Source organism: Ambystoma mexicanum, chromosome 8, assembly GCF_040938575.1.
Source record: "Ambystoma mexicanum isolate Mex_15411 chromosome 8, UKY_AmexF1_1, whole genome shotgun sequence".
In the NCBI taxonomy this organism is placed as follows: domain Eukaryota; kingdom Metazoa; phylum Chordata; class Amphibia; order Caudata; family Ambystomatidae; genus Ambystoma; species Ambystoma mexicanum.
In genome coordinates, this window is record NC_090929.1 from 1,322,954,776 (window position 1) to 1,322,971,217 (window position 16,442).

Here is a 16,442-nt window from a genome sequence, read left to right on the forward strand (position 1 = left end):
TAGGATGATATGAGGTGGAAACCTATACCTGCCATAGACCTGGTCATCAGGCATCCCAAAAAGACTGGTCGTGGGCAAAGAAATGTGTGGCCTGGCTATTCTCCTCCTCCTGCGGTGTCCCGCAATCACTGCTGCGAGACATGGGACATTCATCGTAGCTGTATATGCTTGTTTGTTGTTTGCACACACTTTTATCCTGCGCGGGGCGCTTCCGCATGCTTTCATGTGGCAGACGTATTTGTGCGTGTGCGTGTCTTTTGGCGTGCGTGGGATTTCCCTATTTGATTCCATGAATACGTTGTTTGCGAGTGTGTGGGCATTTCGTGTAATTCCCAGCAGTACTTCCCCCGTTACACCCACATTTTCACGCGTTGTTCCCCATTCTGCGTGTTCCACCCCCTTTTTAGGTTTGTGTGATAGAAGTTGTGCGCTTTCGCTGTGCATGTCGTGCACAGCGTTTGGAAAGTCGCAGTGACGTGTAAGGTTAGCGCAGATTTGGCGTAGCTCCCTGGAAAGCCACGCGCAGATCCTTTCATGAATCACTTGCGTGCGAATCGCACGCGTGCACTGGCTTTTTCGAGCTTGCACCAAACATTTTGCCGCAAAATCATTCCATGAATTACCCCGTTAATCTCAACACCTACATAAGCCTTGCTCCTCGCCCCTAAAGTTCGTTGGAAAAAGTAGCTTGTTTTTGAGTAGTGTATAAGAGGGTTTGTGTTCTAACTATTAAAATGTAACGTGTTCAACCTGGAAACTAGAGGCCTAGTATCATCTCCACCACTAGATACAAATGTGATCCTGGCATAATCAACACATCCCCTTGCTCACATTTTCATCTGCAAATATCATGTAGCAGAGTCTGGTGCAGCAGTATTTTCTAACAGTGAGGTTAAAGAATGTACAGTGCATCTCTCTCATAATTGGTACATTCAGGTGTGTGTTTACACCTGCCTGTGCTAATATGCTGCCAAGATCCTTTAACAATTTGAGACTATATTGTGAATGGGGGGGATTAAAAAGCTTGCTGTTTTTTCCCCATAGGACGTTGCCAAACTACCCTTAAGCATATGGGCAGCAGTAACCAGACAATTGCAATAACCACAGCAGCTGCTGCTACTATGATGGGAGTGGATTCAGAAGCACACCAAGGACCATCTACATCTACTGTCCAACCATGCTGTGTTTTGACTCTCTCACCAATCAAATTACCAATATTGACAACACCATTTTCAAGTAAGATGATATGTGTAACTGCATTTTACAGTACAATCTTGAATGAATTATTAGCAAATTGAAGAGTAAAGTTTTGCATGTGATTTCCAACTTTAAGTGACACAATGTCTCTATGTTTTGACTGTATTTTGATGGCATCACTGGAGGGTATATAAGGTGCTGAGGACAATGGAAAGAAAGGTTTAATTTCCTAAATTGATCCCATAGCCACTTTCTTTAGTTTGTCAGTCCAAATCAGTTGTAGACCTGAGGTTCCTTAATTTGTTTTTCAGTAGGAAAGGTTTGATACGTATTTGGACCCATTGTTCGATTAGGCTGTATGTATGATGCACAGAGTTTGGAAAGGCAGACTTTCTTTAAGCAGTAACCATTGCAGCTATGTTTGTGCTGGAGAGATATGGTCACATTTATGGCGATGTGCCAAACTACCTTTTTCTAGATAAATTGAAGTTGATGGATGAACTTTCAGCTAAACTGGATTTAATGCTGATTCAGTAGTTTACTGGGACCAGTAGTAATTCAACTATTCTATCTTGTGATGGAAGTCAATTTGACATGAATTTTCCTCATTTTTGCGACCTAATATTGTGTGTAGATGTAGTTACTTCATCAACCCGATGGTGAAATATAATGTGTGTGTCTTATATGTAGCGCGTAGTTGTATATGAACATCAAACGATTCCCACAGATTAGGATTGAGGGTAACGAAATTGCGAATAAGGTATGTTTATATGTATAATTTAAATGTATATATTATATGCCTGCAGCTTTCTACCAGACCTGTAAAAGTGGGCATTACTAGATGGAAGTGGAGTAATACATGTGGGTAAACACAGCAATTGCCATTTAATTACCAGCATGCATTTAGGAGTTTCAACTATTCATGGAGAAATGGTTTTCTGCCGTTCACATGGTACACATTTAAAGGTGATAACTATGACTTTGGGCCTCATTAGGAGGCTGGCGGCCGCGGAAAGAACGGCGCCGGTAAGGTACCGGCACCATTCATTCCGGGCCGCCACATTACGGGTTTTCTTGCAGGTGGCGGAATCCACGTCTGGTCCAGACCAGACGTGCATACCGCCACCCGTGAGCAAACCAGGATGCTAACAATGGGCCCGTCATTAACGGGTCCGTTGTTAGCATCCTCCTCATTCCCATTGAGCCCTATGGGGGCTCAAATGGGAATGGGGATGTACTGGGTCCCGGTCCCGACAATGGAAATTACCAGGCCCGCTAAATTCAGCATGGCCCAGTAATTCCCTATTTTTGTGACCCGGTACCCAGTTTGGGGGTAGCCATGCCGGTAAGAACGTCATGGCTACCTCCAAACTCCTAATGAGGCCCATTATATGTGTTGTAGCAGATACACATTCTGTACGGTAAGCATTACTTATATCATACAAATGAAAGTGTACCTTTTCAGGTTCAAGTGTTTCAGTTATGCGAATGAATATTAACACATATAATTTTTGATATGCACAAGTTAATCTTCCGTTGTGTGTGTTTTTTGAATGTGGAATAAAAATAACCTATCGTCACAACGTACACAATTTGAAATTTACAGTGTTAATTCTATTTCTTATAAATTGGCCCCAAATTGTTTATGTGGTGTTCGCCCTGTTATAAATGATGACTTATTTCTTTGATGTGTTGGCTTGTTCTTATCACATTATAATTGTGCTACTTATAGTGTCGATCAATTTCTGAAGATGGTGTGGTAGTGTTCATTTTCCTGACCTATATCAGAACAATACTGAAGGTTTGGTGATGATTTCTATTTGTGTTAATCTGGGTACGAGTGTGTCCACCAATACTTGGACCAGTGAGAGACTTCAATAAGAAAAGGCAGCTTTAGAATGTTTCTCTTCTTACTGAATTGGTCTTTAAAATAGTATTATTTCTATAAACAGTTTTTTAAAAATATCCACGGATACACTGAAAAATTGTGACAAAGGCTTAAAATGCATTTTTATAGATACACTTATTGGCCGAAAAGGGAGTTGAAGAAACTCCATTGTCTGGGAATAATCCTTTATTACATTCCTTTATTTGATGTAAACACAAATTTTCTTAATACACAATTTTGACTTGCCCTTGGCTTCATGTTGCATTTCCCCAATTTGGATACATTGATTTGTAACACATATCCTAGTAAATTGCTTATTGAAACCCTTATTCTTTTTGTAAGACATACTTATTTTTTCTGACAGATACTAGTGGAGTTCAAAGTGAACCTGCCTGTCATTTTCTCTCTTTAATGTCTACCTGCACCTATCATGCACAGTCACCATAAACAGACCCTGCTTTACTACCTAGCCATTTTACCACAAACCCATTGAAAAGAAAGTAGGAAAGTTGCCTGCTGCCTTTCAGAACATAAATGTTTACTACATTCTTGATCAGTTATTCTCCAAATTATTTGTTTTATTCCTCATAAGCACCGGTGATGTATAATGCAGGCAATCAGCTTGCTCAGATTGTGGCTGTATCGAGTGATAGTGGCCCATTTTCCAAGTGTGGTAATTGCTGCTCCACTGCATGCCCATCTTCAGCCGTGGACAACCTCCACTCACTACCCCCCTCAATTATGCTAAATGACAAAGGAAGACAGAAACTTCCTATTAGCTATTTGTGACACACACTGCCCGAAGGCTATCAGCAACTTGAAAAAGTGGTACATCCATGTTATCACTTTTCCATATGCAGGTCACCATCTAGATTGGAGTTGTATACGCATTTTGTGGATGAATGTTTCTGACACCTTGTGCATAGCGTTTTTTCCCCCAATTTGAAAGCACCTTAAAATCATACTGGAATGCCAATGCCTTTAATGTTCACTGCCATGGCCAGATACCGCCAATAACAGCACTAAAACCTTATTGAAGACCATTGCTATGCTTGGGTATAACAAGGAGTGGAACAAAACATACCTGCACGGTTATCCCAAACAAGCTCTCAGTAATGTTTCAATGATGTATGCATTTTTGCATCAATTCGCATATCTAACTCACATACCATCCTAATAAATGTCTTCAGACATCCATGTTAAAAATGTAGGTGAACCACTTGGTGTTGTCAGGCCATGGCGCATAAACCCCACCTTGAAAAAGTGGTAATCACTGATTTATACTATATTTGTTTATCTTATTGGATGTATCATTACCTTGAATACAGTCTATTGGCTTTATTTAAAGTTTGAAGTCATCACCAAAACTCTCTCCCTCATTCCAAATGTAATTCATAAATAATTAATCCCACAGAGCCACTGCCAGAAAAATATGAACTGTACTCCGAAACAGTTTGCTGTTGTGTGATTACTTCTCTTGTCGCCAATAGCTTCCTCTGTGCTACTGCTTATCCAGGCATGTCACTGTGCCATATAAATGTCTCACCGCTAATTTCAAAACGCTGTCAATTCTCCACATTGCAGCAAGATTGTACACTTTCTTTTCAGTAATGATTTGATTAACATGTTCACAATTAGTCCTATTGTGTGGGTGCCCTTCCCCTCAGGCTTTTACTACTTGTGTTTCTTGTTCTGTTATCTCTCAGTAGCCATCTCCCAGTCCATCCCTGTATATTTTGGCATGGGTTATGTAAGAGTGCAGAAGTAAGACTCTGACACAGAGAGGTTATGGTATTGGCTATAAACATGTATTCAAAGGTGCAAAAGGAAAGAAAAGCCTAACTCGCCCTAACCTTAAGAGGGTTTACCTGCCTGAAATAACTAGTGTCAGAATGTCCAAAGTAAAAGTCCCATTGTCCAGTGGCAAAATCCTAACTCTGCCCCTTACATGCTAAGCTAACTAAACAAAAAGAAGGTGTCTTCAGGATCCAGAAAGGTGTCTCCCTTATTCTTGACAAAAAGACAGCCCTTGTCAGATTCTGTTGATCTGACTTGAGCCACTCCTTGGTTGTCAGAAAAATGTCTATCTTTCTCAGTCATCCGTAGGCTTACAAATCCATTCTTTTGAGTTCTAGACCCTGGTTGGTAGCATTGACTTACCCTACTGAATTAACAAGCTATGCCTGGATGTTCTCTCCAAGCAGGATGGGTCCCTGACCCTTGAGTACAGACCTGGTTCCTTCTCACCAAATAATGCACTGTAAGGTGTTGCCAGGATGCTCTCTCCAAGCTGTAGACCTGGTTCACTCTCCTGCCAAGTCTTAGTACAGTTCCATATACTATTTGGGTGCAAGTCCCAGAGTCACCTTTCCGGCTGTGCTCTCCCTTTCTGTAGACTTGGTTCACTTTCCTGCCAACTCTCAGTACAACTCCATGTACTATTTGGGTGCGAGTGCCAGACTTGCATTTCCGGTGGTTTTCACACTTTCTGTAGACTTGGTCCACTGTCTTGGCTAGTCTTAATACAACTCTGTGTACTATTTGGGTGTGAGTCCTAGACTCATCTTACTGGTGTTTGTTGTGATCTCCTTCATGTTCCTGAGATTCTGTGGCTTCCCTCATACCCTGATGCATGGCATGCATGAGTGCTGGCTCCCTCAAGACAGCTGGCCTCACATGCGGTACTACAGAACCTTTCTAAAACTTCTCTTCCTCTGCGGCGGCTCCCTAGTTCTCTTCTCATCGGGGCCGGTGTGAATGTACACTTTCGTGGTTATCCGTTCTCCGGGACGCCTGGAGGTTTCTTCTGCTTCTGTGCCGCATGGTCCTTCCAGCCTGTCCCAGCCCCAAATCTGTCCCTCTGCTGCATGGCATCTCGGTCAGTGCCCATCTCTATGTGTGGCTTGATTTGGCTTTCACAGCTCCTCCTGGGAGGGCTTAACACTGTCAAGTCCGTCTTTGGTATTTATCTTCATTCGGCCAATCACTAGACTAGAAAGTGGTTCCAATGTGGACTCAGTGTTGCTCCCCTTTCCCTCATCATCTCAGTTCCAGAAGTGTGTTGAGCTGATAACTCACTATCCCCCTTCCGCGTCTCAGTACTGAGTGAGTATTGAGGTGGGTACTACTAGTCCTCTTCCTTGTCTCAATATCCCCTTTTGGTGTAGCCTTAGCAAAAAAGATGTGATCTGACTGTAAGTTTGAAGGGGATTGAGGTGAGGGAAAAGTGGGGCAATTTTAGAAATAGGCACCAGGGTCATTTGTTAGGTGGGAGTGCTGCATTCTGCCTAGATGATCATAACTGGTCTCAAAGGCCCCCCATGAGATCCACCTGCTGAGTACCACCCTCAGGGGGACTATGGGGTACCAGCCTCACCACCCTGGCCTCATGGGAAGGGGCTCCCATTTCAGAAGCAAGTATGACATCATGGGATCATCACATATGCTTCTGCATAAGTTGCTGGTACCTCCTCGCGAAAAGGGAACCAGAAGAGGAAATCTAAATTTCCATTTTCTTTACCTCTGCAATGCTCCACACTGAAACCAAAACACTCTAAGTCAAGGAACCATCACATGATCCTGGGATTGGTGTCTTTCCTTGAACTAAGCCACAGGAGAGGGCAATGGTCTGTGACCACAGTGATTTTCCTCCTGGCAAAGTAACAGCAGAGATGACTTACTGCCCACTTAATTGCCAAAGCTTTGAGATCTATTGTGGCATAGTTTCTCTCCCTGGGGAATAACCTGTGACTGATATACAGCACAGGCTGTTCTATCCCGTTATAGGTTTGAGACAGTACTGCTCCCAGCCCCAACATTGAGGTGTCTGCTTGTAGAACAAACACTTTGTTAAAATGTGGTGCTTTAATGATGGGTTTGATACATAAAATTGATTTGGGGAATCAAAGATTTCCCAATTGATCTTCATGGGTATAGCATTTCTTAACTTGTCAGTTAGGCATGCAATGAAAGAATTGGAATACATTGTTTATAATAGCTAACTAATCCTAACAACACCCTTAATACCCTCTTAGTTCTTGGCGTGGGAGTGTCCTTTAGAGCCTTTATTTTCTTCAAATGAGGTTGTACTGTGTCATTACACACAAAAAACCCTGGTATCTTACAGCCGACTGAGCCTAGTGACATTCCTTTGGGTTGACGGTTAGTCCGGCTTGCCGTAGGGCTCTTGTAATCTGATATATATGGGACATATGTTCCTTCCAGGTACGACTGTGTATCACAATGTCATCAACATAACCCCCACTGAAAGGTTGAGGTAACTAATCCATTAACATCTGAAAGGTTGTCAGAGCGCTGTGAAGCCCAAAGCGGATGATTTTGAACTGCACTAGTCCTCTGGGGTTGGTTAAGGCAGTCTTTTCTTTATCATTAGGGTTCAGAGGGACCTGCCCATAGCCCTTGGCCAGAACAATCATGGAGATGTAAATGGCAGTGCCCAGCTGATCGATGAGGTCATCAATTCTTGGCATTGGGTCATTATCAAACAGGGACACCACATTCAGTTTTTGAAAATCGATACAAAACCGTCACAATTCATCTGTTTTAGCAACCAGGACTATTTGCAAGGATCAAGATCTCTGTGATGGTTCTATGATAACATCAGACAACATCTTCTCCACCTCCTGAATAACTATTTCCCTCTGTGCCTCTAGTATCCGGTATGGTCTTCAATGCATGATCATTCCCAGGGGTGTACATATATGGGGCTAAATTACCCTAACTCTCCAGGTAGACAACTGACCACATCTGGCATTTGATCCAGAAGGTCTTGTTTGTCTTTCTGCTGTGGTGCGAAGTGGTCATTCAGTATTAGGTGATCATTCTATTCAGACAATAGGCTTGCCATGACCACCAAAGATAACTCTATTGGATCCTGTCTCCATTCTTTTAAAAGACTGACAAGATAGACCTGGAATTTAGGGCATCTATCAGACTGAGAGACCCATAAGTTGCAAGGTCCAGTCTGTTCTACAATCTCATAGGGACCATACGAACAATATATTTTCTGCTCTGAGGTGGGAAGTAGGCCACAGAATGTTTGTCCAATTGAGAACAAGCAAGTGATTGCCTTTTTGTCATAGAAACTCTTCTGGTTTCCTTGGGCTTTAGTTAAGTTTTAATTCACTATATCCCTCATACACTTGATTTTCCTCTAGTCTTTTTAAATCCTTTTGTGTAAAGTGAAATCTGTTTGAATGCTCGCCTAGATTAGAATTCATTTACATGGCAAATTCACTTTGAAAATTAGGAACGTGCAGCTTGAATGCTGCACTCGCTCCTTCTATCAGAACTATGACTCCCAAGAGAGCTGTAGTTCTTTGCTAGTATAATTTGGTCCAACAGGCGCTACAGCGCCGGCGCAACAATGCCAAGCTGTTCTGTAGCAGTCTGTGGCATACTGGTATGTGCCCATACTGTGTCTGCAGTCGTTCTACTGGGTAGGTTGCCTGTTACTTCTGTGTTGCTGAAATCTGACGGTTTGATATATGTATTCAGTATTATGACACAGACCATTTTAGCAGGCAAAATGAGCAATCTCTACTCAAGAGACACCCTGATATCTCTTAGAGATACAAAGCAAGGTAGTGTTTCCCTCCACACCCTTAATAAAATCAAAAGCTCTTATATTTTGGTTGAACTGTCTATGGTACTTGCTGACACCATGGCTATGACTTTCACAATGGCTCTAATTAACAACAGGTCAGCAATCAAAGATGCCCTTGCAATAAATGATTACATTCAAGCTAACGACCCAGACATCGTTTTGATAGCAAAGTCCTGGTTCACATCTTCTTTTATGACCCATTTTCACTTACTGGTACCAGCAATTTTCCATATTAAATTACTTAACAGGGAACAGTGAAAAGGAGGTGCTGTCACAATTATCTATAGAAACACTATAGAAATTTGCAATTCATGCATTTTACACTGGGCCAATGCCTCTCAGATATTGGCTTCTTCATGTCAGTTTACACCTAATGATTTCTGTAAACTAAACCTTTGCTACAGACCTCCAGGACCCGCTAATGCCTTTGTAGAAACTATGGACACATACTTGGGGTCTGAAGCTATTAGTCACTCACTGCTAATTATTGTGGGAGGCTTAAATATATGGTGTAAAGAGCCAGATGAGAGTGACTGTAAACATTTAAATGATATTCTGGACTCATATAACCTGTGTATTCTCTTGGATCATCCTACACATAGAAATGGACATTGCCTTGACCCTAATTGTGTCGAGGTCTCAACTTGCATCATCTTGATAATGAACCTGTGATTTGGTCAGACCATTTTATGGTATGATTTATATTGGCAATTGATTTGACTATTGCCAGCAATAATGAAACCTGTATCACAGAACCTTGTCGCCGGAAAAAATATCTGGATCGCCTCTCTGATAGTGAACTCCTAGGTGACCTATCACATCACATATGATGGCACTACTTGTGCCAATGTTTACACAAATATAATGAGACAACTTCAAGCTAACTGTGACAGCATTTCCCCAGTGAAAAAAGTGAAAATGATGGATAAGAAACGTAATCAATGGTACAATGACAAACTAAAACTGTGTCAGAGCCTATAACCGAAAACTGAAAAAAGTGGATTATGGGCCTCATTACGACCCTGGCGGATGGACCATGGCGCTAACAGCACCATGGTCCATGCCGGTAACTTTCCGACTCCGCCATGGCGGAATGGGGAATTACCACCCCATTCCGAGGTTGGCGGAGTGGTAATTCCCCCTTCCGCCATGGCCCTTCCCCATTCCCATTTTTGCCCCATAGGGCATAATTGGAATGGGGAAGGCGCTAAGTACGGTGCCGCAAATTGCGGCACCGTACTTAGCACCAAGGTCCCTTTGCGGCATGGTTTTTAACGCCTGCAAAAAGCAGGCGTTAAAATCACCATCCCGCAAAGGGACCTTGTAATCAGGCGTTAAGGGTCGGCGCCGTTTACGGCGCCGTAAAACCCTTAACGCCTGACTCATAATGAGGCCCTATGACCATATCTATTGCAGACCATAAAGAAGCTAAGTCTGCTTTAAGATCTACAAGGATGTACTGGCTGAAGCATTATGTTTACAAAACAGATTAATTTTGCAGCTAATAGTTCAAGGGAATTATTTATGGTTATTAGAAACTTCTCCAATCCAACCTGCACAAATAGCTGTGTGGTACCAACCCAGAAGATGGTTAATGATTTCAACACCTTCTTTTTAGAAATAATGATCAGATCAGATTTAATATTGATGCCCAATCGATGCCCATTTTATCCATGGCTGATTATGTAACAGTTGGAAAAGTACACTCTCCCAAGTTCAATTTTTCAGTGGTGACAAAAGAAACCATTGAGAAATTACTTTCTAATCTTAAACCTACAAACTTCACATATGATCCAATTCCAGAATCCCTGGCCAAACATCATGCACACGCTCTTAGTGAACCTATACAGATCCTGTTGAATGCATCACGTGGTCAAGGTATTATGCTGGCAGAATTAATTCAATCATATTTAACAACCTTGCTAAAAAAGCTCACAATGGATTACAAAGTGCTTTCTAACTTTAGTCCCACTGTGGGGCTCTTATGGCCAGCAGAGATTCTAGAGAAGGTTGTGAGTATGCAACTTGAGGATTATTTGAAAGCAAAGAACATCTTGGATAGCTACCAGTCTGGTTTTAGGCCAGTACCTGGTATGGAGAATGTTCTATTAGCTGTCTGGGATGACCTTCTCAAAACTGCTAATAAGGGGGACATCAGCATGCTTGTCATGCTTGACCTATCGGCAGCTTTCGACACAGTAGACTTTGGTATGCTTAGGTCTAGATTAGCATCGCTGGCACATGTATGTGAAAGGGAAATTAACTGGTTCACCTTGTTTTTAACTAATCGATTTCAACAAGTCAAGGCAGGTCCCTATCTCTATGAAGCACTACCAGTAACTTGTTGAGTACCAAGGGTTCATCTTTATCACCTGTACTGTTTAATGTGTATACCCGCCCGCTACTAAACAGCCTTTGGAGGCAATGGAGTGTGTGTTGAAGTGTGCAGAAAAAATCAGATTATGGATGCTTGAAAACAAACTTCTGCTGAATTCTACAAAAATAGAGATTATTGTCTTTGGCAAAATGTCTGATTCTGTGCCCTACATTGTTTCGAATGGCCTCCAAATATACAGAATCAGTAAAACATTTAGGATGTATTTGGCAGTGTAGTTTAGGTTGCAATTTATAGGTTGATGAACTCATTAATTCTTCATATTTCCAACAGAAGCTTCTAAAACCTCTCCTCCCCTTCATCACAGAGCATGACAGTTCTACGGTGGTAGGAACCCTTATAAATGCAAAATTAGACTACTGTAATGTTCTTTTTGTGGGCATTCAAAAACATCGTTTGCATGAGATTTAAGTGGTTCAAAACTCAGCAGTATGTTTGAATTTCACTCTACAATTGAAATCACCATTATCTGAGTTTCGGAGAAATCTTCACAGGCTGCCGGTTCAGCAGCGGATTCAGTTTAAAATTCAGTGTCATATTTTTAAGTGCATCCACAGGCTTGCCTCAGTGTATTTAACTTCCAAGAATGTGACCTATTACCCTACACGTTCTTTACGATCCAAGGGTCAAGGTCTACTGGCAATCCCTTCCTCTAGAACAACTAATTAAGGACAAAGGTGTTTTTCAGTCGCATGCCCTTGTTCTTGGAATACCCTCCCGCATTATTTACGGCAGATTGACTCTTTATCTGTTTTCAGGAAACAACTGAAGATGCATTTATTTGCATAATTCCTGGCAGTTGTAGTATAGCTCTCTTCATCTACATCACTTAAATTCCATCTATGCCTAGCTGCAGCTTGCTGAAAGGTTCCCCCTTTGTGATATGTGAAATATAAATGCACAAATCAAATCAAACAAGGGCCATATGTTCCTTGATTCTCTGCAGATCTATATCCTCTTCCCTCTCTTCCCTGGTCTCTCTGAACATATCTAACACATCTCTGGGATCTCGTCAATTTAAAAGTTCAAAGTGTGATTATCCCAGAGAACTTTGTGGGGCTTTCCTAATTGTGAACATGGCCCATGATACTATCATGTTCAGGTTTCTCCTGTCTGCTTCAACATGTTTTTTTAAGGATACTTTTAAGGGTCTTGTTGAATTGTTCTACCAACTCGTCTGTTTGGGAGTGATAGGCAGACGTTCTGAGGGTTTTGATGTGGAGGATCTCCTTCACATCACCTATGATCTTCCTTATGAACGTTGTACCTTGATCGGTAAGGATTTCCTTTGGGAAGCCTAGACTTGATATAAATTGAATCAGGTGTTTTAAAATCTGCTGTGAGGTTTTGCTTTGCATGAGGAAGGCCTCCGATAACGGGTAGCGTAGTCCATGATGACAAGTATACATGTATTCCCAACTTGGAAGGCTCTAGAGGTCCTACAATGTCCAGCCATATCCTGGAAAATGGAATGTGTATAGCAGGTAGAGGTTGTAAGAGAGCTAGAGGAGGTTTTCTCAAGTAAGTCTTTTGACACATTTATTGACACATTTATTATGTTCAAATAGATCCCAGGCCAGTAAAACCTTTTAACAATTTGTTCTTGAGTCTTGGAAACTCCTGGATGCCCTGATGGTATTTAGGCATGGGCTATCTCCAGAACTATCCAGCGAGGGATTTTCAGGACTACTATCTGCGACCTGACTAGCCCCTAATCAGTAGTATCACCTCTATACAGAAAACCTTGCTTAATGAAAAAGAAGGTCCTCTCCTTCTTCCTTCCTTCTGTTTCTGAGATTACTTTCAGGAATGTCTCTGCTAGTAGTGGGTCATTCCTTTGCGCAAAGGCCAAGTCAGGAATTATCTCTGTTTTGTCATGGTTGCCCTTGAGGATTGGAGACTCTAATTTGGAGTTTGGTCAGCCTCACCAAACTCCTTCACCCTCTCTCATTGTGGTCATGATCTGGATCTTCTGTGATATCAGAGAATACTGCCACCTCCAAGATCCCTTGAGCTACTTTATCATCAATTTTCTCCTGGTATGAATCTTTCCCAATGTTCTTTAGAGTATCTTCACATCTCCTCTATAATCGTGGTCCAGTACTCCGCTAAGACATCTAACCCATACCTCCAGGCTAATACAGACTTTGATGTTATCCTGATATAAATGCCAGGAGGAGGGGATAGCAGTAGGCCACTTGGTATTTGTCTTTCTCCCGGGGATATAATCAGGTCTGGGGGGCCTCCGCCAATACCTACCTGAGGGTGGGTTGGAGACAGTAGAACCCAGCCAGCGCCAGTACAGTGGCTCAGGGTCTGACTCAGAGTGCAGAACGGGCCGCTCGGGGTACCGTAGTTACCGGACGAGTTACTACGAGTTCTGCTCGCGGGTGCAATTACAGCACCCACGAGCGGAGCAGGTTGTATGCACCAGCACCATTCTGAATGGTGCCGGTGCATGCGACCTTGCCATTCGCCTATGGGGCTCAACTGGGAATTGGGAGTAAAAGTTCCAGCCCCGGCAATGGGCAAATACAGGGTCCGCCAGAGTTGTAATGGCCCTGTATTTCCCCATTGCGAGCTGCCGGAACAATTTGCAGGTTTGGCGGCAGCCTGCCAGTTTTACAGGCAAGGCTACCGCCAAACTTGTAATGAGGCCCAGTAAGTGGACCGAGAGCTTGCAGAGAAGGATACTTATATGGAAGTAGACTGTGATCCCGCAGATCGAGTTAGAGCAATAATTAAAACATTCTTAGAAGAGGCTCAACTCAATGATTACATTAACAATCAAACAAAATCTTTTCTAACCAATGAACATCGCTTGATGCCTGTTATTTGCATACTTCCCAAAATCCATAAACATTTGACAGACCCTCCAGTTTGTTGGAAGCATTAGCTAAATATCTTGACCTCATTACACAACCACTTGTTCAAAGAACTAGAATTTACCTGGAAGACACTAATGATTTCTTGTTGATGATACAAGCCATTAATTTGGAAAGTGGGACAGGCATTCTCTTTACACTTGACGTGACCATTTTGTACATCAATATAAAGCATCAAGCAAGGATGGAGGCAGTAGAGTGGCTTCCGTTGATGGCACCTAACTGTCCCGTAGACAAGATCTTTGTGTTAAGCTATTTGAAGATTTAGTTAAGTAACTATTTAAGATTTGTAGACTGTTACTTCATACAAATTGCAAGAACTTCAGAGGGAGCTGCCATGGCCCCCTGTTATGCCAATGCCTACATGCCATTTATTCAGGAAGAACTAATGTTCAATAACAAACATTGGACGGAACATCTTAAATGTTTTTGGAGTTTGGAGGGGAACAGTTGAAGAACTTGAAGAATTCTATGAATATGTAAATCAGATTACTCCAAGGATCAAGTTCACTCAAAAACACAGTTCCACAAGATTGGAATTCCTTGATGGTGAAGTATATGTACAAAACCAAACACTACACACAACAGTTTACACTAAACCTACTGACAAACATAGAATTTTACTAGCTACAAGTTTTTATCCAAAAGCCACAATAGAAAGTATTCCTTTCAGCCAATTTTGAAGATACAAACGAATTATCTGAGGCAATCAAAAATATTCACGGAAATCCTGGGAACTGTCTAACAAATTCCTTAAATTCCTTGATGTCATGGAACTAGTTTGTGATATGTGGCCCCAGAGCATGACAGGTGAGCGAAAGAAGAGCAGGCTATGTGGGAAGAACAGGCTAGTTGGGAACACCAGGCACTCCAAGGCTGTGCTGGAAGTCAGAAGCCACTCACTCTACCAATCAGTACGTGATGGTGAGGTTTGTAGGCAATATGGGGCAGGAGGAGGCAAGGAATGGCATGAGGTAGGAGGAACAGGTGTCTCCCATACATGTACGAGGCAGCAGTGTGTAGCTCAGAGGAAGGGGCATATACGTGTAATTATGCACGCATACCCTGTGTGAAGAGCCGGACATTGTTAGGAGGTGCAACACCCATTTCCTGATCCGCACAGAGCCGGACATTGCTAGGCTGTGCAATGCACATTTTTTGGCAAGCACAGATCTGGACACTGTTGGAGTGTAGACCATGCATTTTCTTGTGTGAATGCAGCCAGACATTGTTAGAGGGTGCAATGCACATTTTCTGGTATGCACAGAGGCCCAGAGGCAGATATGTATTTTTTGGGTGGTGCAATGCAGATTTTGCATCTCAGTTTCCGAGTAACCTTCGCGGACCACACTATGAGTGGGAGGGCTCTGCGGAGAGGGAGAGGACAATGACAGGAAGAGGGCAGAAGAAGGGTCCACCAGCTACACTTGGTGAGCCTACAGTTACCCCTGTATCTTTAAGGTGCACTGGGGGAAAGAGAGACCAGCCTGCAGAGCAGGAAAGAAGCAGCACCCCACGAAGAAGCACATGTCAAGGACAAGGGCCCACCAAGGAAAACTCGCTTTTCAGACGAGGAGTTCATAGTCCTCACAGATTATGATGCTGAACACCAGGTCGGCCTGCACCCTTGGGCCGGCAGTACCCTTCCTCTGACCCACCGGTGGAGGATGTGGCAGGAGGTCATAGACCATGTCAATAAATCTGTCATGGATAGGCACATGGCAGTAGATGTCCACAAGATGGTGGGGACTTCAAGGAATAGACCAAAGAGAAGCTCGGCAGAAACGTGGTCTGTGCCCAGGCTACTGGAGGCGGATCACTTAACGCCTGATTATTGGAAGTGTGCCTGCCGGATCCTCATAGTGGGAGGATGAGTTGCTGCGTGCAAGTGTCCACGGGTCATGGTCCTGCAGGAGATGACCATAGACATCCATCACCTAGCCAAACATATCATCTCCTCAACTGCTGCACACACCACTGAGCAACGCCCATTGCAACAGGATGGGAGAGAGGTCATGCAACAACAGAGGCAGGCAATTTTTGCGAGGTTTGTTCAGATATCATGCAATTTTAAAATGATGTGATTTTGCCCTGCAGGGACCTCCACGGCATGTGATGACACCTTGAGGTAAGCACTGCACGTGGAGATGTTGGTATCTCGGTTATCCGAACGTCAAGACGCAGAAGCCCAAAGTAAATGCCTGCAGGCAGAGATGATGGCTTTGAGGGAATCCCAACGTCAAGACGTGGAAGCCCAGAACAAATACCTGCATGCAGAGAAGTTGGCTTTGAGGGAAACCCAACATCAAGACACAGAAGCACAGAGCAAATGCCTGCTGGCCGAGATCTTGACATTAAGGCAATCATGCTGTCAAGACACGGATACCTTGAGGCAGGCGGTGCATAATGAAACATTTGTCATAAGGGATCTCTGCTACCAATAGATAGCTT

General features: G+C 42.9%; 1 protein-coding gene across 1 annotated transcript in view; it reads left to right on the forward strand.

Moving 5' to 3' along the window:
* Nucleotides 1-16,442, forward strand: part of TCERG1L (transcription elongation regulator 1 like) — a 1,760,733-nt gene that overhangs the window by 344,245 nt on the left and 1,400,046 nt on the right. Inside the window, exon 4 of the mRNA XM_069611442.1 lies at nucleotides 1,045-1,236. Within this exon, the coding sequence (XP_069467543.1) occupies nucleotides 1,045-1,236 (192 nt within the window). The remainder of the gene's footprint in view (nucleotides 1-1,044; nucleotides 1,237-16,442) is intronic.